At 44.4% G+C, this 18,293-nt stretch overlaps 1 protein-coding gene across 1 annotated transcript in view; it reads right to left on the bottom strand.

Annotated features, from left to right (window-relative positions):
• Positions 1 to 18,293, bottom strand: part of fat3b (FAT atypical cadherin 3b) — a 110,309-nt gene that overhangs the window by 13,412 nt on the left and 78,604 nt on the right. The window contains exons 49-50 of the mRNA XM_072445647.1: positions 10,637 to 11,038; positions 9,116 to 9,380 (exon numbers count right to left, since the gene is read on the bottom strand). Of these exons, the coding sequence (XP_072301748.1) occupies positions 9,116 to 9,380; positions 10,637 to 11,038 (667 nt within the window). The remainder of the gene's footprint in view (positions 1 to 9,115; positions 9,381 to 10,636; positions 11,039 to 18,293) is intronic.

Here is an 18,293-nt window from a genome sequence, read left to right as displayed (position 1 = left end):
AAATGAAAATTGCCCCAAAATCCAAACATAACTTTCAGTGGCGTCTTGGCAACAACGAGTCGTTGAACCTAGGGATGCATACATAAACCCGCGTTCAGGTTCAAGTCCGGATTCGAATCCAGAGGTTTAGGTTCAGGTCCGGACTCATTAGGTCCGGACCTAAACCATACCATATTTGCATAATGTTACAACAGCGTAACACAAGCTACTTCGCTCAATTAAGTTGAAGACACTTGAACAAGGACGACTATCAAACACAAGGCTTAACTGCAGACTGAAATAAACTCAACTTGTCTTCAACTTTATTCACAGTTTTTAACAGAAGTTACAACTTACAAATCACAAGTTACTAGCTAAGACTCAACTCAACAACAAGAGCATGTTGAGTATTGTTGACAAGAGTCAGTCTGGGTCAAGGGTCAAAGCAGCTGTTTCATCTGATACAATGTTTTGCCTTTAGACACATTTCCACTCCATTTTAATGTTCAGATCCATTAGCATCAAAAGTCAGGTAAAAACCTTCAAAGAGACAAAACACCAGTGTAAGTAATTAAGTCACAGTGTAAAATAACAGAGTTACAAAAACTAGCATAAAAGTCAACTTAAATCACTACAAAGCAATCAACTTAGCAGTATCAAAAGTAGAATATGAAAATATTTTACACAACAAATAAATACATCATATTAGCAGCATTAAACACCAGACCATATTTAATAACTGTAGAATACAAATACAAAATACTATTACAAAATATAAACTTCAATTAATGAATGCAGCAATTAAGCAATATTACTTTGTAAATACATCACACCAAAACATAACACTTAAGTTATTTCATTCACATTTACATCCAGACCAAAGACTCAGACAAGAAACCACGCTGACCCCGCCCCTTTAACACGCGAGGACGCACGTAGCACGTTAACCATCACAACATCACACGCGGCGGCCACAGCTTAAAACAGTTTAAAAAAAGCCAGTGATCTTCCGGCTCCCGCTTCAATGTTCACATGGGGAGACACGGTTCACTTCAATGTTCACGTTTGGATACACGGTTCACTTCAGTGTTCACATGTAGAGACACGGTTCACTTCAGTGTTCACATGTAGAGACACGGTTCACTTCAATGTTCACATGTAGAGACACGGTTCACTTCAATGTTCACACGTGGATACACGGTTCACTTCAATGTTCACATGTAGAGACACGGTTCACTTCAGTGTTCACATGTAGAGACACGGTTCACTTCAGTGTTCACATGTAGAGACACGGTTCACTTCAGTGTTCACATGTAGAGACACGGTTCACTTCAGTGTTCACATGTAGAGACACGGTTCACTTCAGTGTTCACATGTAGAGACACGGTTCACTTCAGTGTTCACATGTAGAGACACGGTTCACTTCAGTGTTCACATGTAGAGACACGGTTCACTTCAGTGTTCACATGTAGAGACACGGTTCACTTCAGTGTTCACATGTAGAGACACGGTTCACTTCAGTGTTCACATGTAGAGACACGGTTCACTTCAGTGTTCACATGTAGAGACACGGTTCACTTCAGTGTTCACATGTAGAGACACGGTTCACTTCAATGTTCACATGTAGAGACACGGTTCACTTCAGTGTTCACATGTAGAGACACGGTTCACTTCAGTGTTCACATGTAGAGACACGGTTCACTTCAGTGTTCACATGTAGAGACACGGTTCACTTCAATGTTCACACGTGGAGACACGGTTCACTTCAATGTTCACATGTAGAGACACGGTTCACTTCAGTGTTCACATGTAGAGACACGGTTAGCTTCAATGTTCACAAGTGGAGACACGGTTCACTTCAATGTTCACAAGTAGAGACATGGTTCACTTCAGTGTTCACACGTGGATACACGGTTCACTTCAGTGTTCACACGTGGAGACACGGTTCACTTCAGTGTTCACACGTGGAGACACGGTTCACTTCAATGTTCACATGTGGAGACACGGTTCACTTCAGTGTTCACACGTGGAGACACGGTTCACTTCAATGTTCACATGTGGAGACACGGTTCACTTCAGTGTTCACATGTAGAGACACGGTTCACTTCAGTGTTCACATGTGGAGACACGGTTCACTTCAGTGTTCACACGTGGAGACACGGTTCACTTCAATGTTCACATGTAGAGACACGGTTCACTTCAGTGTTCACATGTAGAGACACGGTTCACTTCAGTGTTCACATGTGGAGACACGGTTTACTTCAGTGTTCACACGTGGAGACACGGTTCACTTCAATGTTCACATGTGGAGACATGGTTCACTTCAGTGTTCACACGTGGAGACACGGTTCACTTCAATGTTCACATGTGGAGACACGGTTCACTTCAGTGTTCACACGTGGAGACACGGTTCACTTCAATGTTCACATGTGGAGACACGGTTCACTTCAGTGTTCACACGTGGAGACACGGTTCACTTCAATGTTCACATGTGGAGACACGGTTCACTTCAGTGTTCACATGTAGAGACACGGTTCACTTCAATGTTCACATGTGGAGACACGGTTCACTTCAATGTTCACATGTGGAGACACGATTCACTTCAGTGTTCACATGTAGAGACACGGTTCACTTCAATGTTCACATGTGGAGACACGGTTCCGCGCTGTCTCTCGCATCTTTAAACGTATTTCGCCGGCTTCAACTTATGCCCGGAAGACGCGTGCGTCGCTAATTAGCGTCCGTGTGCGCTAGTGACAGCGGCGCATGGCAGTGTTTACGTGTTTTCCAGCGCGAATTTCGCGATCAATGGAAAGTTTAAGATGGTTTAGATTCTAGAACGAAAAGGAAATAGTATGTCAGTGTTATATTTTATATGAGTCCAGAACCGAATCACCCGGGTTTCGTTTTTTTTGGACCTGAACCGAAACGTTTTTACAAGTCCAGATCCGGTCCATCGTAGCGGTACGCATCCCTAGTTGAACCTGAAGAAAAGTAATGTAGTAAAAAAAGCTGTGTAAACAATCCATTTACAATAGAAATTCTTAACATTCATTGTATCTATCTCCATGGAGACAAGCAGGTGGTGCTACTAGGCAAAGTTACAGGTCAGATCTGTGGAGAGGCCGCCCAGTAAGAATGTATTGTACATATTTCAAGGTGACTGGATAAGATGGATAAGTAAAATGCCAAACTGAGACATTCAAAGCAAAAAAAGCGGTTACATCTCCATGGAGACGAGCAGTAATGACAGTAATGTTACATAGAGCACCTTTCAAGTCAATGTGAGTATGATGACGTTAACAGAAAGTGTCAATTCATGTTTTTCCATTTGGCAGCAATCAACATTATTTTTCTTCTTTTTGTGGCACATAACTATTCAAAAATCATCTTTAATCCATAGCATTAACACAACCGGTCTAATTCGGAGTTAACCTATTTTCTACTGCGCTGTTCCCAAAACCAGAACGATGATATGCCAACCTGATTTGCTTTTAAAGTGTTTTCCACACATTTAATTATTCAGAGTGTTTGATTTATTCATGCTGCAGCAGGTAGTGACAGAATAACGACCAACTGGTATCCAGGTCTGTTAGCATCGCTTATTAATAATACACTTGTTTATGTCTGGGCTAAATAAGTGCTTTGTATTGATTCAGATATCTGGTCAATCGGTGTTCATTAATTCATAAGATAATGACACACTTGGTCTCGTGCTCATTAGTGGACACATAGTTATTCAAGCAAAACAAACGTATTAAAGTTAAAGTTAGTTATTTTTGTGCTCTGTAATTGCAAAGCACAACTTATAATTTACTTTTCATTTCAAGTAAAATATTTTGAGCAGCAGGAGAAAAACATATTGACATTTTTTGTATGAATAATAACAGTGGTGAGTAGTGGCTCTGGGACTGCAACAAGTACAAACTGTCGACTGAAATGATTATTGTGTGACTACTTTAATAAGCGTTTATGGTAGCCCCATTATTAAATCAAAATGAGACAAGAAGACCATATATTTTGTGATTTTATTTGTGAATATTGTCAATCAAAAAGCCTTCATTTGGCATATTTTCATAATTTAAAAAAAAATCTCCGAGGCACAACAGATGTTAACGTTTGACTTGAAATAATCATCAGTTGCAGCCCTGGAAGTGGCAAAACCGGTACATGGATTTGTCATTATTTATGTAATGTTTTGCCTGGCTCAGACTTAGACAAACTTCATTGGTCCACAAGGGAAATTACTTTGACGCAGTAGGTCAACAAAGTACAATAAAAAACAGTTCTTAATAAAATAGGGTGAAAAGAACGTGTCAACAGCAAACGTGTCAACATCCTTCCGTCTTGCTCAATTACATTGTGAACTTTGTGATTGACATAACATTGTTTGTACTCTTTGTTAGAAATCACAAGAGCAGAGAAGAACTCATAATAACATAAAGGTTAATATGTGCCTTAAACTTCGTGAAAAGACAAGAAGAAGAAGACCTTGTGCCCACTTGCACTCCAACTCTTTTGTGAACTTTAAAGCGTCATTTTCAACCACTTTCCGTCTGTTTGTTGTGGTGAAAGAGCAGTGCAAAAACTCTTCTTTAAGTGGACGAGCTTGGACTACTTTGATTTTTATAACTTTTTTTGGGAGGGGAGGCAAAAAGTAGGACAAGAACATAGGGCATCAGTGCTGGCTGATTACCCTGACCATTCGGACAGAAGTGCACCGCGGACGGAGGAAACTCACTTTGGGGAAACGACAGGGACATAATTGCCAATTTTGTCACTGGTTAGGAAAATGTAGTACTTTCGAAGAGGTATGAAGATGAATTTGAAATGGAAAGGCAAATATAAATATAGGACTTTTTAACTACCATAGAGTTGCTTCTTACTTTAGGCCATTTTCTTTGATGTGTGTGATCAAAAAGCATAGATCAGTGTGAAATAGGCTGAAAGTGGAGGGAGATGGTGGAGCACAATGACTGTACTCTGGGCCTTTTATGATCTGAAGTTTGAAGTGTGCACACGGGTTCTGATTTATAACGGGATTGTTGTGGCCATTACATTTTAATTCTAGTACATTTTCAAGATGGCATTTTTAAGTGTGTAGTTGTAAACTGTTTTATTTTGTACATTTTCTGATTGAAAAAAATAAATGGAATAGTTGATCTGCATGTTTGTTTGAATATGGCAGTGGCAGAATTCAGCTCACTCTGTCCTCACTGCTTACTTTAGAGTTCAAGCTGACGTGCAGACAGAACTCATTAGACACATGTAGAATTAGGTATTAAAACAAGCGAGTGCTTCAAACTAAATAGGATGGGATATAATTATGAATTCTAAAGAAAATCCAATCAGAGCTTTATGATTGATTTGGTTGTAGGCTGATTTTGTTATTTTTGTGTGTAAAATAGTGGAAACGGTTGATTAGGAAGTCGACTATAATTGGTATATATACTCTTTATATACTTTTCCTAACAAAAGATGAGCAATATATATTTGGCTAATATAATTCGTAGGTAAAATACAACATGCATTGCAAAACCAGGCAACAGTACTTAATTCCTACTTTTACCTTTAATAACTACTATTACTATTCTTTATATGTGGGTTTCAGATGGCAAATTATTCCTTCCTGGTTTCAAGGATTTTGTGAAGACCTTTCCCCAATGTGTTATCGTGCATACTCGAGAGATCATGGGTTATGTTATCATGCATACTAGAGAGATCATGGGTTATGTTAGCATGCATACTAGAGAGATCATGGGTTATGTTATCATGCATACTAGAGAGATCATGGGTTATGTTAGCATGCATACTAGAGAGATCATGGGTTATGTTATCATGCATACTAGAGAGATCATGGGTTATGTTATCATGCATACTAGAGAGATCATGGGTTATGTTATCATGCATACTAGAGAGATCATGGGTTATGTTATCATGCATACTAGAGAGATCATGGGTTATGTTAGCATGCATACTAGAGAGATCATGGGTTATGTTATCATGCATACTAGAGAGATCATGGGTTATGTTATCATGCATACTAGAGAGATCATGGGTTATGTTATCATGCAAACTAGAGAGATCATGGGTTATGTTATCATGCATACTAGAGAGATCATGGGTTATGTTATCATGCATACTAGAGAGATCATGGGTTATGTTACCATGCATACTAGAGAGATCATGGGTTATGTTATCATGCATACTAGAGAGATCATGGGTTATGTTAGCATGCATACTAGAGAGATCATGGGTTATGTTATCATGCATACTAGAGAGATCATGGGTTATGTTATCATGCATACTAGAGAGATCATGGATTATGTTATCATGCATACTAGAGAGATCATGGGTTATGTTATCATGCATACTAGAGAGATCATGGGTTATGTTATGCATACTAGAAAGATCATGGGTTATCTTGCCGTGGCAGCTCATGGACCAAGGACAAGAGAAGCAACAGCAGCACCAAGTTTTAATAAACGGACTTAAAAACTATCTTTTAGAGACAAGTCTTTGTAGTTAAGACTCTGTTCATGTTTCTAATAATTAGAGGTTTGTTAGAAATACAGTCATTTAACAACATAGAGTGCTAATTTTGTAATATGAAATGATCGATGAAGTGAGACTATTTACTCTATTCAGCATGTTTGACAGGAATGGGGGTTTAAATATGTTCCTGTAGAATCTACAGTGTCAACAATTATTAAGAGGAATGCACTTTTTATTTCTGAAGAAAAATGACAATCTGTCTTAGAATATTTGTCAGCTCTTGTATGTTTGTTGAAGGAGAGTTTATCATTGATCCAGATGCATTTGTAGTAGGGGACTTGTTCAGTCACATTTACCATCAAGCATAAGAATACATACATGTTTTGAGTCACTAGAGTGCAATTTAGGGAACAGCAGACATTTTGATTTACTTGAATTCATTACCAGTTTTAAATTAAAACGGTTTTGTTGAAGGAAGAGAACATCCTCTTGAATACTTTGACTAACCTGTGCTGCAGAAGGCGCCCCACACAGCCACATCATTTGCATATGAGTGGATGCAAATGAAAGCACTAGTTTCTCCAAGAGTTTTTCTAGGCAGGATAGATTTGAGATTGGACGGACATTTTTCAGATCATTTTTCTGACATCCTTTATGCAAAGGGAGAACAAAATGAGTTTTCAATAGTAATGGGATACTTTCATTTTGAATTGTACTGTGTAAAGGGCTTAAGAGAGAATACTTGTTCATCAGGTGTATTCACATGTGTTGGGGAAACATCACCAGGTGGAGCAGCATCAAAGACATTCCCAGTGTCAACAAAGTGCTGGTCAAACGCATCACAAACATCTTTTTTGCGATAAGGTTTTAAGTGTTTGCCAAAATTTGCAGAATTGCCCTGTGATTCGGTGAAAAGTATTGAGGGGGTAAGATGCTTTGGCTTTACAAAAAGTAGAAACGCGGTTATCACAAAACTGCTGCCAATCTGCAGCTGATTCTGTTGCCCAGGCTTTGACTCGCTCTCAAGCTAATGCTGCCATGTCGGGACAAAACCAGGAATTATTCTTTTAAGAGGGGCGTGTTTGTCAGTAATAGCATTAAATGTTTTAATGAAAAAGTCCAGTGCTGTGTTGTTCTAGTGGTAAAACCAATGTCACTATAGAACAGGTCAAACAGAAACACAGTTGTATTGGTAGTTTTGAGGCTTGTTGCTTAAGATAATGTCCAGTAATGTTGCTTTAAGTGGGTCTTTAGGGTCAGGTCAGGTGTTGTGTCAGGTTTAATTCATTACAATCGTTTTCAGACAATCAGATGTTTTGGACAACCAATCAATGTTCATGTCACCTAAAACAAGCAATCCAGAATGATCTCAAGTGAAAAAGATGGTAAAGAAGACGATAAAACCTACAACTATTATTTTGCCAGTATTATTTCTACTCATACAAACCTGCTATGAAATATCTAAGGCAAATTCACAAATGGTTAATCTGATGATAATAACAAGACTCACTAACTTCTTGTATTATATAAAAAGGTAGCACAATGTAAGTTTCTCAATTTTATATAGATTTTTAGTATAGATTACTAGATATAATAAAATGCATTATTGCAATTGACTAAATATGTCACGGAGGCAAAACATTGTGTTTTGTAAGCTTAAGTTTAAGTTCAGTGTCATTGTTACAAGGGCCTGTAGGGGACAGCAGCCTGAGCCACAGCACTTTTGGCCTTACCAGGCAGGATTTTAGTGTTTAGTGCACAGAGCAGTAGGTTTCAAGAACTGAACAATATGAAAGACAATAGCCCGTGCTGCATTATTTTGGGTAATAAATGAAAGCGAGAGAGGATATGAAGGACAGATGAGTGGGACGAGTACAGCACGTCACGCCACAAGATGCGATGTAAGAAAGGAGTCATGATTTAGTCGTATTTTACATTCATATGAAGGAACTGTTGTTTTTACGCAGTGACAATGTCAGTGACGCGAGTGGCTGGAGCCCCACAGTGTTGAGGGAGGAGAGGGCCATTCACAACTTTCAGGGGCCAGAGTTTGGGCCTCACTGCACTGCTCACAACAAGTATGATAACAAGTATGATAACAAGTATGATAAGTGCATCAGTACTACTTCTGCTTCGTGGATGAAAAAAAACTTTTTCATCGTTCACTTTCACATTAAATCTTAGAGCTGTACTAATCTGATTTGGTCTGAATTAGAGTTGGGCAAAATTACAAAAATGATATGTATTTGTAATTCGTTCAAGAATGATAATGATGATTTGACGAATGGATTGTAAAATAGGTTTTGTGATTTCTGTCTTTGTGATTTTAATGCATTTTTTTCCTGCTGTGTGAAGCACTTTGAATTGCTTTGTGTACGAATTGTGCTGTGCAAATAAACTTGCCTTGCCTAAAATTTAAGTGCAATCTAATATTTGTTTTAATAAATTGAATTGAGCAAAAGCAATTTCCATATATTCTTGTGCTGATCAGACTTCAATTGTAGATGCACAATGTTATCCTGTCATTCACAAATTAACATAATAACAATTCATAACAATTCTGTCCTTTTTACTTGAATATTTTAATCACAGATACATTTTCTTGTGTGTAATAATCAGGTGCTTGCTCAGCGCGTCTCACCCTGTGGACTGGGCGCTCTGTGCGTTCGCTCCATCTCGAACGCTCTCTGGCTCCACTGCTCCTCCCTCTGGTCCCTGTCAGGAGGACCGGACTCTGAAGCGTCCTGCTGGGGCTGTGGCACGTCCCAGGACACTTTATGGACGGGGCTGAGCTCCGGACAGCGCGGGGACGACAGGGGCAGGTTCGGGGCCACGCTGCACACCGCAATACCCCGTCTGTTTGTCCCCCGGCTGATGTTGGACATGTCAGACAGGAAACTGCTCATCTGCAACGGAACAAGACAAACATATAACGACTTATCCATAACCTAGATCACGAGTTAATTTGGATCATTTACACTGGTAGCGCATTGTGTGTGGAATTTGCATGTTCTCTGCATGTCAAGAGAGGGTGTTTGTGTTCATTAGCAGCTACACCGCCTAGCTTGTATTCCTAAAAAATTAAATAAAAAACATTTCTTTAGTGCTATAACTTTATTTCAGCTTTAGTCCTGGTTTCACACCTTTTTCTTTGGTGCGACTCGACTGCAGTGATTTAAATATTGAGCTGGCACAGAGACGGGCAATAAATTACGGGTAATAAAAAATTTTTCTTACTTTTCCTACATTTGCATTTTCAATTTGAATCAATCTGTCTTTTGTCCAGCCCCATCATGCCACGTCTTATTTTTCTTTTATATTTAATTTTTTTTTTCTTTCTTTTTTGTCTCTCCTGTGTTTTTTCTCTCTCTCATTTTTACTTTGTAATATATATGTGTAAAAGATCTGTACATTTGAATGCACTTTACACAAGCCCACGGGACCAAACTAAAGAGTGCACCAGCTGGGACTGTGGCTGGATAAATGTTACTTTTTAATGCAGCTTAATAGTGTGGAGATGTATGCAGTTTAGTATGTCAAATAATGGACCAACTGTTAATTAGTATTTAGTGAATCAGTAATCAGTTATAATGTATGTATAGACAAGGAAGTTGCTTCATTATTCTTAACCATGAATACCATATGAATAGCACTACGGTTTTAAAATAGTTTTATAACTCCCTGTGTGGTGAATGGTCTTTTAAAGCATGTTCTCTTTTCATTGACAAAAACACTGACTAGGTTCTGTCAGAATGCGTAATATAAGAGCAGCACCAAGTCAATACTTGCAGTTGTTAAGAGTCAATTCATTCTTTATTTTTTTCTATCATTTTAATGCATTTCTTCCTGTTGTGTGAATCACTTTGAATTGCCTTGTGTATGAATTGTGCTCTACAAATAAACTTGCCTTGATTCAAAACACAAAATTTACAGACTAAAGAATGTTAGTTTTGTTTTACTGATTAATCCATTCATTTTATCTATTATTCTGCTATTGCCATGTTCTGTCATTTTGTAGTCATACATTAGACTTTGTATGTATTTATTTGTATTTACTTTCTGTTGTTGCCTATTGCCACTTCTGTATGGCTGTTTTTGCATGTTGGTTTCAATAAAAAAAAAAAAATGTGTTTATTGTTAAGGTGTCTTTGGTCTGGCGTACCTGGCTGCTGTCACTGGATGCTGTCTTATCTCCCCTCAGGGTGGGACCTCCCAGAGATCCAGGCAGGGGCGAGTGGGCGTTGGGGCGGACCATGACTTGAGGAGGACCCCCTGTGCTTCCTCCGACCTCCCCATAGGTACTCGTCCCAGGAGAACCAGACACTCGCACTGCTTTGAACTCAATGCCCTCGGCGCCCGTCCCGGTCTTGTGCAACATGTAGCTCGTTTCCGTGGAGATGGCAGAGACCCCCAAGATGGTATGTGAAGGTCCCGAGTCGGAATCTTTCCTAAATTTTATCTTTTTGCGAAATATGATGAAGAGAATGAGGAGGAGGAGGATGACAAAAGCGAGCACCCCGATGCCAATGATCTCTCCTGGTCCCACGTACGACAAAGGCTCAGCCTGAAAAACAGACAGAAATATAGTTTGAAATATAAAGTATTTTTTTTACACAGCAGAAGCATCCGTGGGGGTCAGAATGATGAGAAATTAGAACAGTTGCCACTGCAATTAACAATTTAAAAGAAAAGATGTCTTTGAATGGGAAAAAAAAACACTCAAAATGGTGCATAACAGGAAGCTGAAACTCTTGAATAAATGTGGATTTATTGTTGTTGTTGTTGTTGTTGTTGTTGTTTTATGGCGGTTGGCATCCGAGTGTTGCATTACCGCCAGACTTTATTCCTCAGACGTTTCGTAGTCCTCAGACTCTGTCGTAGTCCGTAAAAGTACTCCTCCCATTGCTTTGGCGTTACAAAGCCCATGAGGTCATGATGTGTTTTTGTGACTAGAATAGTTGTTGTGTCAGAGACCAACCGGCTTTATTCCAGGGAGACTCTTCTTCACCTTCCTCGCCCTCTTTGACGTTCGGTGCTTTGGAAGTACAAAGCCCATGAGGTCATGGGACGTCTTTGTTGTTGTTGTTGTTGTTGTTGTTTTATGGCGGTTGGCTTCCAAGTGTTGCATTACCGCCAGACTTTATTGTTGTTGTTGTTGTTGTTTTATGGCGGTTGGCATCCAAGTGTTGCATTACCGCCAGACTTTATTCCTCAGACTTTGTCGTAGTCCTCAGACTCTGTCGTAGTCCGTAAAAGTACTCCTTCCATTGCTTTGGTGTTACAAAGCCCATGAGGTCATGATATGTCTTTGTGACTAGAATAGTTGTTGTTGTTTCAGAGACCAACCGGCTTTATTCCAGGGAGACTCTTCTTCATCTTCCTCTCCTTCTTTGACGTTCGGTGCTTCCACCGTACAGCTTTATTCTTTAGGCTTCATTCTATAGGCTTTAATATGTCCACTGATGTCGCTGCTTGGTAGCCGTGCGTCTACGAGACTGGGCGAGGACCTGAGACCACCCCCACCCCCATCTCGTCACTCTGATCACTCTGACTCCCCACAAGCAGACCCCCATCACTCCGACTCCCATTTAGCGCCTTTAGCCTGTTTTCTATATCTGCCCAATCAAGCTCCTTTGTTCCAAGGAATCTCCCTGCAGCTTTAGCAATGATCCTGATCCTTTCAGTTCTGCTTTGAGTCTGAGCAGCACAGTTTACAACATCCACCATAAAGAGTACAAAATCCTCTCTATCCACAACCAGGGTATTCTCATTAATTCTGGAACCTGCACACTTGGGACCTCCACTCTTGAAACCTTCACACTTCTTGGGAGCCACGCTGGCCTTTCTCATTTCGCCCTGGCTGGGAGCAGCGCTGGCTCCCCTCTCTGTATTTACTCTAAACTCGTTACTTGAAACTTTCTTGACTTATCCCTCAGACTTTGTCGTAGTCCTCAGACTCTGTCGTAGTCCGTAAAAGTACTCCTTCCATTGCTTTGGTGTTACAAAGCCCATGAGGTCATGATATGTCTTTGTGACCGGCTTTATTCCAGGGAGACTCCTCTTCACCTTCCTCTCCTTCTTTGACGCTCGGTGCCTCCACCGCACAGCTCCATTCCTCAGGCTTCATTCTATAGGCTCCAACATGTCCACCGATGTCGCCGCTTGGTAGCCGTGCGTCCACGAGACTGGGCGAGGACAGGAGACCACCCCCACCCCCATCTCGTCACTCCGATCACCCTGACTCCCCACAAGCAGACCCCCATCACTCTGACCCCCACCCAGCGCCCCAAGCCTGTTCTCTACATCCGCCCAATCAAGCCCCCTTGTTCCAAGGAATCTCCCTGCAGCTCTAGCAATGATCCTGATCCCCTCAGTTCTGCCCTGAGTCTGAGCAGCACAGCCCACAACATCCACCATAAAGAGCACAAAACCCTCTCCATCCACAACCAGGGCACTCTCATTAATTCTGGAACCTGCACACTTGGGACCTCCACTCTTGAAACCCTCACACTTCTTGGGAGCCACGCTGGCCTCTCTCATTTCGCCCTGGCTGGGAGCAGCGCTGGCTCCTCTCTCTGTATTTACTCTAAACTCGCCACCCGAAACCTTCTTGACTGCATCTGCATAGGATATACCTTGAGAGACCCTTATTTTCTGCACCTCAGCAGCTCCCCTGTCAAACCTGCATCCCCCGTAGGCAGAGCCATGTTCCTCCCCACAGTCACAGCACTTCGGTTTTGCACCCACGTCACACTTCCCATACTCATGATCTCCTGCACATCCACCACACCTTTGCCTCCCTCCACAGACCACTGCAATATGCCCAAAGCGCTGGCACCCAAAGCAACGCAGGGGCGGCGGAACATATGGCCTGACGCTATAGCACATGTACCCAACGAACACCCCACTAGGCAGGCACCTCCCCTCAAATGTCACCATCACCGACAAGCTGCCACATCCCACCCCAAACCGGGTCACCTTCAAACGCCCAGCGTCCACCAGTTTGAACTCCCGTCAAATTCTCCTTAACTTCATCCACAGACATAGCCGCAGGGACACCCACGATAACTCCTCCGACCGTGTTTCTTTCAGCATTAGACACAAGAATGTCCCTTCCACCCAGACGTCCAGTTCCAATCGCCCTCCGTTGCTGAGCCGCGTCCTTGCACACGACCAGCAGCGAGCCATCTCCAAGGACACTCGCACTCTCGATCACTCCCACAGCCACAGCCAGGCTCCCCGACAATGCCACTGAATTCCACTCCCCAAAGGATGCACCATCCTGTGCAAGCTCCATGATCACCCCACAGTCTCTGCTCTCACCCCGGACATCAATAGCCTCAGCCTCATCCCGCCGCTCATTCCCAGAACCCCCGGACGAGCCAAGGGACCCTCCACGTTTCCGGGCACGTGCAGGCAGAAAAGGCTGCTCCTCCACGCCGTCCAGAACGTCTTCCATCCCCGATCCACTCTCCTCCGCCATCTCCCGTCTCTCCAGACCGGGTGTTGAGCAAGGTTGTTGTTGGTGTGTGAGACCAACCGGCTTTATTCCAGGGAGACTCTTCTTCACCTTCCTCGCCCTCTTTGACGTTCGGTGCTTTGGAAGTACAAAGCCCATGAGGTCATGGGACGTCTTTGTCGTTTTATCCTTTAGAAGTCCTTCTTCCATCACTTTGGCGTTTCTAGGCCCATGAAGTCCAAGCGCGTTAGAACATCCTCTTGCTCCTCATCCTCGGCTCAGTCTCCAACACCCCCCACCTCTATAAACGTTTACCCAGCCCTGTGCTACATAAGTAAGCAACCACAGCCTGACACAAACCCTGTGACTGGATCGCCAGAACGTTCCGCAGATTGAACTCCCGCCCATTATTCCGAAACCACAAGGCCAACCCGGCCCTTTCCCTATCATAAGCCTCACAGCCAATCAGCACATGCTCGACAGTCTCTGGCACCCGACAGTGACCACACAGACCGGTCGGATGTTTGCCTATCCTACTCAGTGACCAATTGAGTCCAGTATGGCCAATCCTCATGCGGGCGAAGGCCCTTTCCTCCCACGCGTTCCTGCCCATAGACCCGCAAGGACCCACACTACCCTGTATGTGATAGAGATGCCGTCCAGTAACACAGTGGCTCCAAAATTCCTGCCAAAGGCCGACCACATGACTCTTGATAACGGGCTTGATTTCAGACTTGCCCAACTCAACCGCCACATCAATTGATGGCCGCCGAAGGGAACGTTTAGCCAGTGCATCAGCCATTTCGTTACCATCCACCCCCACATGCGCAGGGACCCAAATGAAGGAAACCCTCACATCCTTCCTGGACAGGGAGAGCATCAGACAGAAGATGCCATTCAACACATCCTGTCTGCAATCCGATTTCCCAGATTTAATGCTTTGCAATGCAGAAAGGCTGTCAGAGGCCACCACAATGCCGCAACACTGCAAAGCAGATTCCGCCCATTCCAACGCCAACCGTATCGCTATAAGTTCCGACGTGAAAACAGAAAGGCGATCTGTCAACCTCTTCTTGACCGCTAGCCCCAGGTCAGGCACAAAATAAGCGGCGCCAGTACGCCCACTCTCAGGATCCCTAGACCCGTCGGTATAAATAAACACATCACCTGAGTGCTTATCGATGAGCGCTTGAACGGCAAACTGCGGTGCCCTCCCAGTGACTCCTCTAAGCTTGCCATGCAAGCTAACATCAACAGGAGCCGGGACAAACTTCCACGGAGCTATAGCAGACAAAGCCACCGACGGGCTCACACGCAGATCACCAACCCCCGCAAGCCGCGCCTTCGCATTTCCTACCTGGCTGAAAACCATACCGCCAGCCTCACTCTGCCCCCCATCAACCCTGAGAAAGTCCCTCACCGGGTGAGAGCTCGTATGACCTTGCACATTCACCCAGTAAGCCAACAGAAGTTCTAGCCTCCGGAGCCGTAACGGCAATTCCCCCAACTCAACCTGCAGCGCCGAGACAGGGGAGGTCCTAAAAGCCCTACAGCAGATGCGCAAGGCCTGGGCTTGCTCCACATCAAGCTTCTTTAAGTTAGTCTCAGCCGCAGACATGTAGGCTATACAGCCATAATCAATAGCCGCCCTCATGACGGCCCGATAAATACCCAGGAGCGACCTTCTGCTGGCCCCCCAGTCCTGGCCGGATAGACAACGAAGCAAGTTATTCACCCTTTTGCATTTACCACTGACCTCATCAATGTGCCAACGCCAACTAAGCCTCTCGTCAAAGGTGACCCCCAAGAACCTCACCTCCCTGACCTGTTCGAGCACCTGCCCATGCAGTCGAAGGGAGACGTCCCTATGCCCATTGAAGAAACAGATCACTTGAGACTTCCGTACGGACAGTTTAAACCCCAACTTCAGGGTCCACTGCTCCACCTGCTCTATCGCCCTTTGCAGTTTCGCCTCGTAAAACCGGAGATTCCTCCCTCTCACCCATAGAGCGCCATCGTCAGCATAAAGGCTCCTCCCAACAGACCCATCCACGTCGTCAAAGATGTCCTTAATCATAACATTGAACAAGATAGGGCTACACACACTCCCCTGCGGGATCCCATTCTCCACCCCATAGACCCCAGAGTAAGCAGCGCCCACTCTGGTTTGGATACGCCGGCCAGACAGAAAGCTCCGGACCCAGTTAAACAGTTTACCCTTCACACCACACTTCCGCAGCTTAATGAGGAGCCCATCCTTCCAAACCATATCGTACGCCTTCTCCACATCAAAGAGCACCGCAATAACCTTTTCTTTCTGAGCTCTGGCCAGCTGGATATCAGATTCCAAACACAACACGGAATCCATGGTGTTCCTGCCCCTACGGAAACCACTCTGGTGCGCGGGAAGCAAACCCTGACTCTCCAAGAAGTAATCCAACCGCTCGGTAACCATGCGCTCCATCGTTTTCCCGAGCTGCGACGTCAAGGCAATCGGCCTATAACTTGAAGGGTCAGACGCTGGCCTACCCGGCTTCAGAACCGGCACCACCGTAGACTGTTTCCACGCAGATGGAACACAACCTGAATCCCAAACACGGTTGAAAAGACCCAGGACTAGCCCAAGCGTGTCATCAGTCAAATGAGAGAGCATGTCATAGCACACCTCATCTTTACCCGGGGCTGTCTGTTTCGCCTTAGAAAGTGCTCTCCTTAGCTCAAACAAACTAAACGGAAGGTCAAGGTCATCTTGAGTCGAAGGCTGGTGCCCAATCAGCTCAGAATTCTGGGCCAAAGTACTCTCCCTGTAGTGCCTTTCCGCAGGTGAGAGATTGTCAGAGCTGTGCACCGACACAAAGGTGCTGGCCAACAGTTCAGCTTTGTCAACGTCGCTGACTGCTTCAACACCATTCAGTATTAGGACCGGGGTCCCATGACGGCGCTCAACCCCATGCATCCGCTTAATCATCCCCCAAACATCCCCGAGACGCGTTTCTCTCCCAATTTTGGAACAATACCGCCTCCAATAGGCACTCTTGGCCGTTCTCACAGTTTTCCGCACAACAGCGCGGGCCCTCTTGTAGTCAATGAGGGCACCCTCAGTGTGGGCAACCCTTAGCCGGCGAAACGCCGCATTTCTCGCCCTAACAGCATGACCACATGCTTCAGTCCACCACGGCACCCGCTTCCTATGTCCACTACCACCACTCTTAGGAATCGTGCCTACCGCTGACTGCGTGATGAGCGAGACAATTGCACTATTGAGATCATCCACCTGAGTCAATCCTCCTTCCTGCAGAACCCTAGAACCATCATCAGCTTTCCTCAGGAAAGCCCCCCAGTTCGCCCTTGCCAACTGCCACCTCTGGATCCTCGTCCCCCTGACCACACAGCTCCCAAAGCCAATCACGGTGCGGACTAGATAGTGATCGCTACCAAAAGAAAGATTACCAAGAACCTCCCAACTACAAACACCAGCTAACTCCTTGGACACAAGTGTAAGATCTATTGCACTTTCCGCACCGGTCCCCATATCATAGCGGGTCCCACCCCCATCATTCAGACAAACCAACTCCCTTTGATTGATAAAACCCTCTACCACCTGCCCATACCTATCGGTACCACTACCGCCCCACAAAGCGCTATGCGCATTAAAATCCCCACACCACACGGCCTTTCCCCGAACATCCTTACCGATACTATGTAAGGACTCTAACGTTAACTCACCACACGGATTATAAAGGTTAACCACAGTAACAGCTTCACCACCCAGCCAGACCCTCACCGCCAGGGCCTCCGGCGCTTTACTCACACTGACAACAACGTAATTTAGGTCATCTCGGACAAACACAGCCAAACCTCCGCCTCTACCCTGCACCCTATCATTCCTAACACACACATACCCTTGTATCCCAAAACCCCACCTAGGTCGTAACCAAGTCTCCTGCACGCACATAACGTGAGGCTTGTTCAACAAGGTAGAGACAAAATGCTTAAATTCCTGGCCATTAGCACGAAGACTACGCGCATTCCATTGCAAGACAACCACCGCCATTATGAGCCCCCGGAACCTGACGGCGCATCGGGAGCCCCCCCACTCCCACTGCCAGAATGGGGCAGGGCGCCCTCCCGCAGCGCATCCTCTATCTCCGTCCACTCGGGGCCCCCAGCTCCAAAGTACTTCCCTGCAGCCTTAGCGATGATCTTAGTCTTTTCGGATCTCTTCTTGGTTTGCCCAGTACAGTTAATCACTTCCACTATAAAGAGGAAGAAATCTTTCCTCTTCACAACCAGTACATCCTCCGCACCCACAGGGCCTCTGCCCGTGGAAGCCACACTCACAGGCATCCCAGTGGGGACC

Source organism: Eucyclogobius newberryi, unplaced genomic scaffold (assembly GCF_026437365.1).
Source record: "Eucyclogobius newberryi isolate DKJ021-1_F unplaced genomic scaffold, fEucNew1.0.hap1 SCAF_15, whole genome shotgun sequence".
NCBI lineage: Eukaryota > Metazoa > Chordata > Actinopteri > Gobiiformes > Gobiidae > Eucyclogobius > Eucyclogobius newberryi.
The sequence above is the reverse complement of the archived record's forward strand: the minus strand, read 5'-3'. Positions and strand labels throughout refer to the sequence as shown.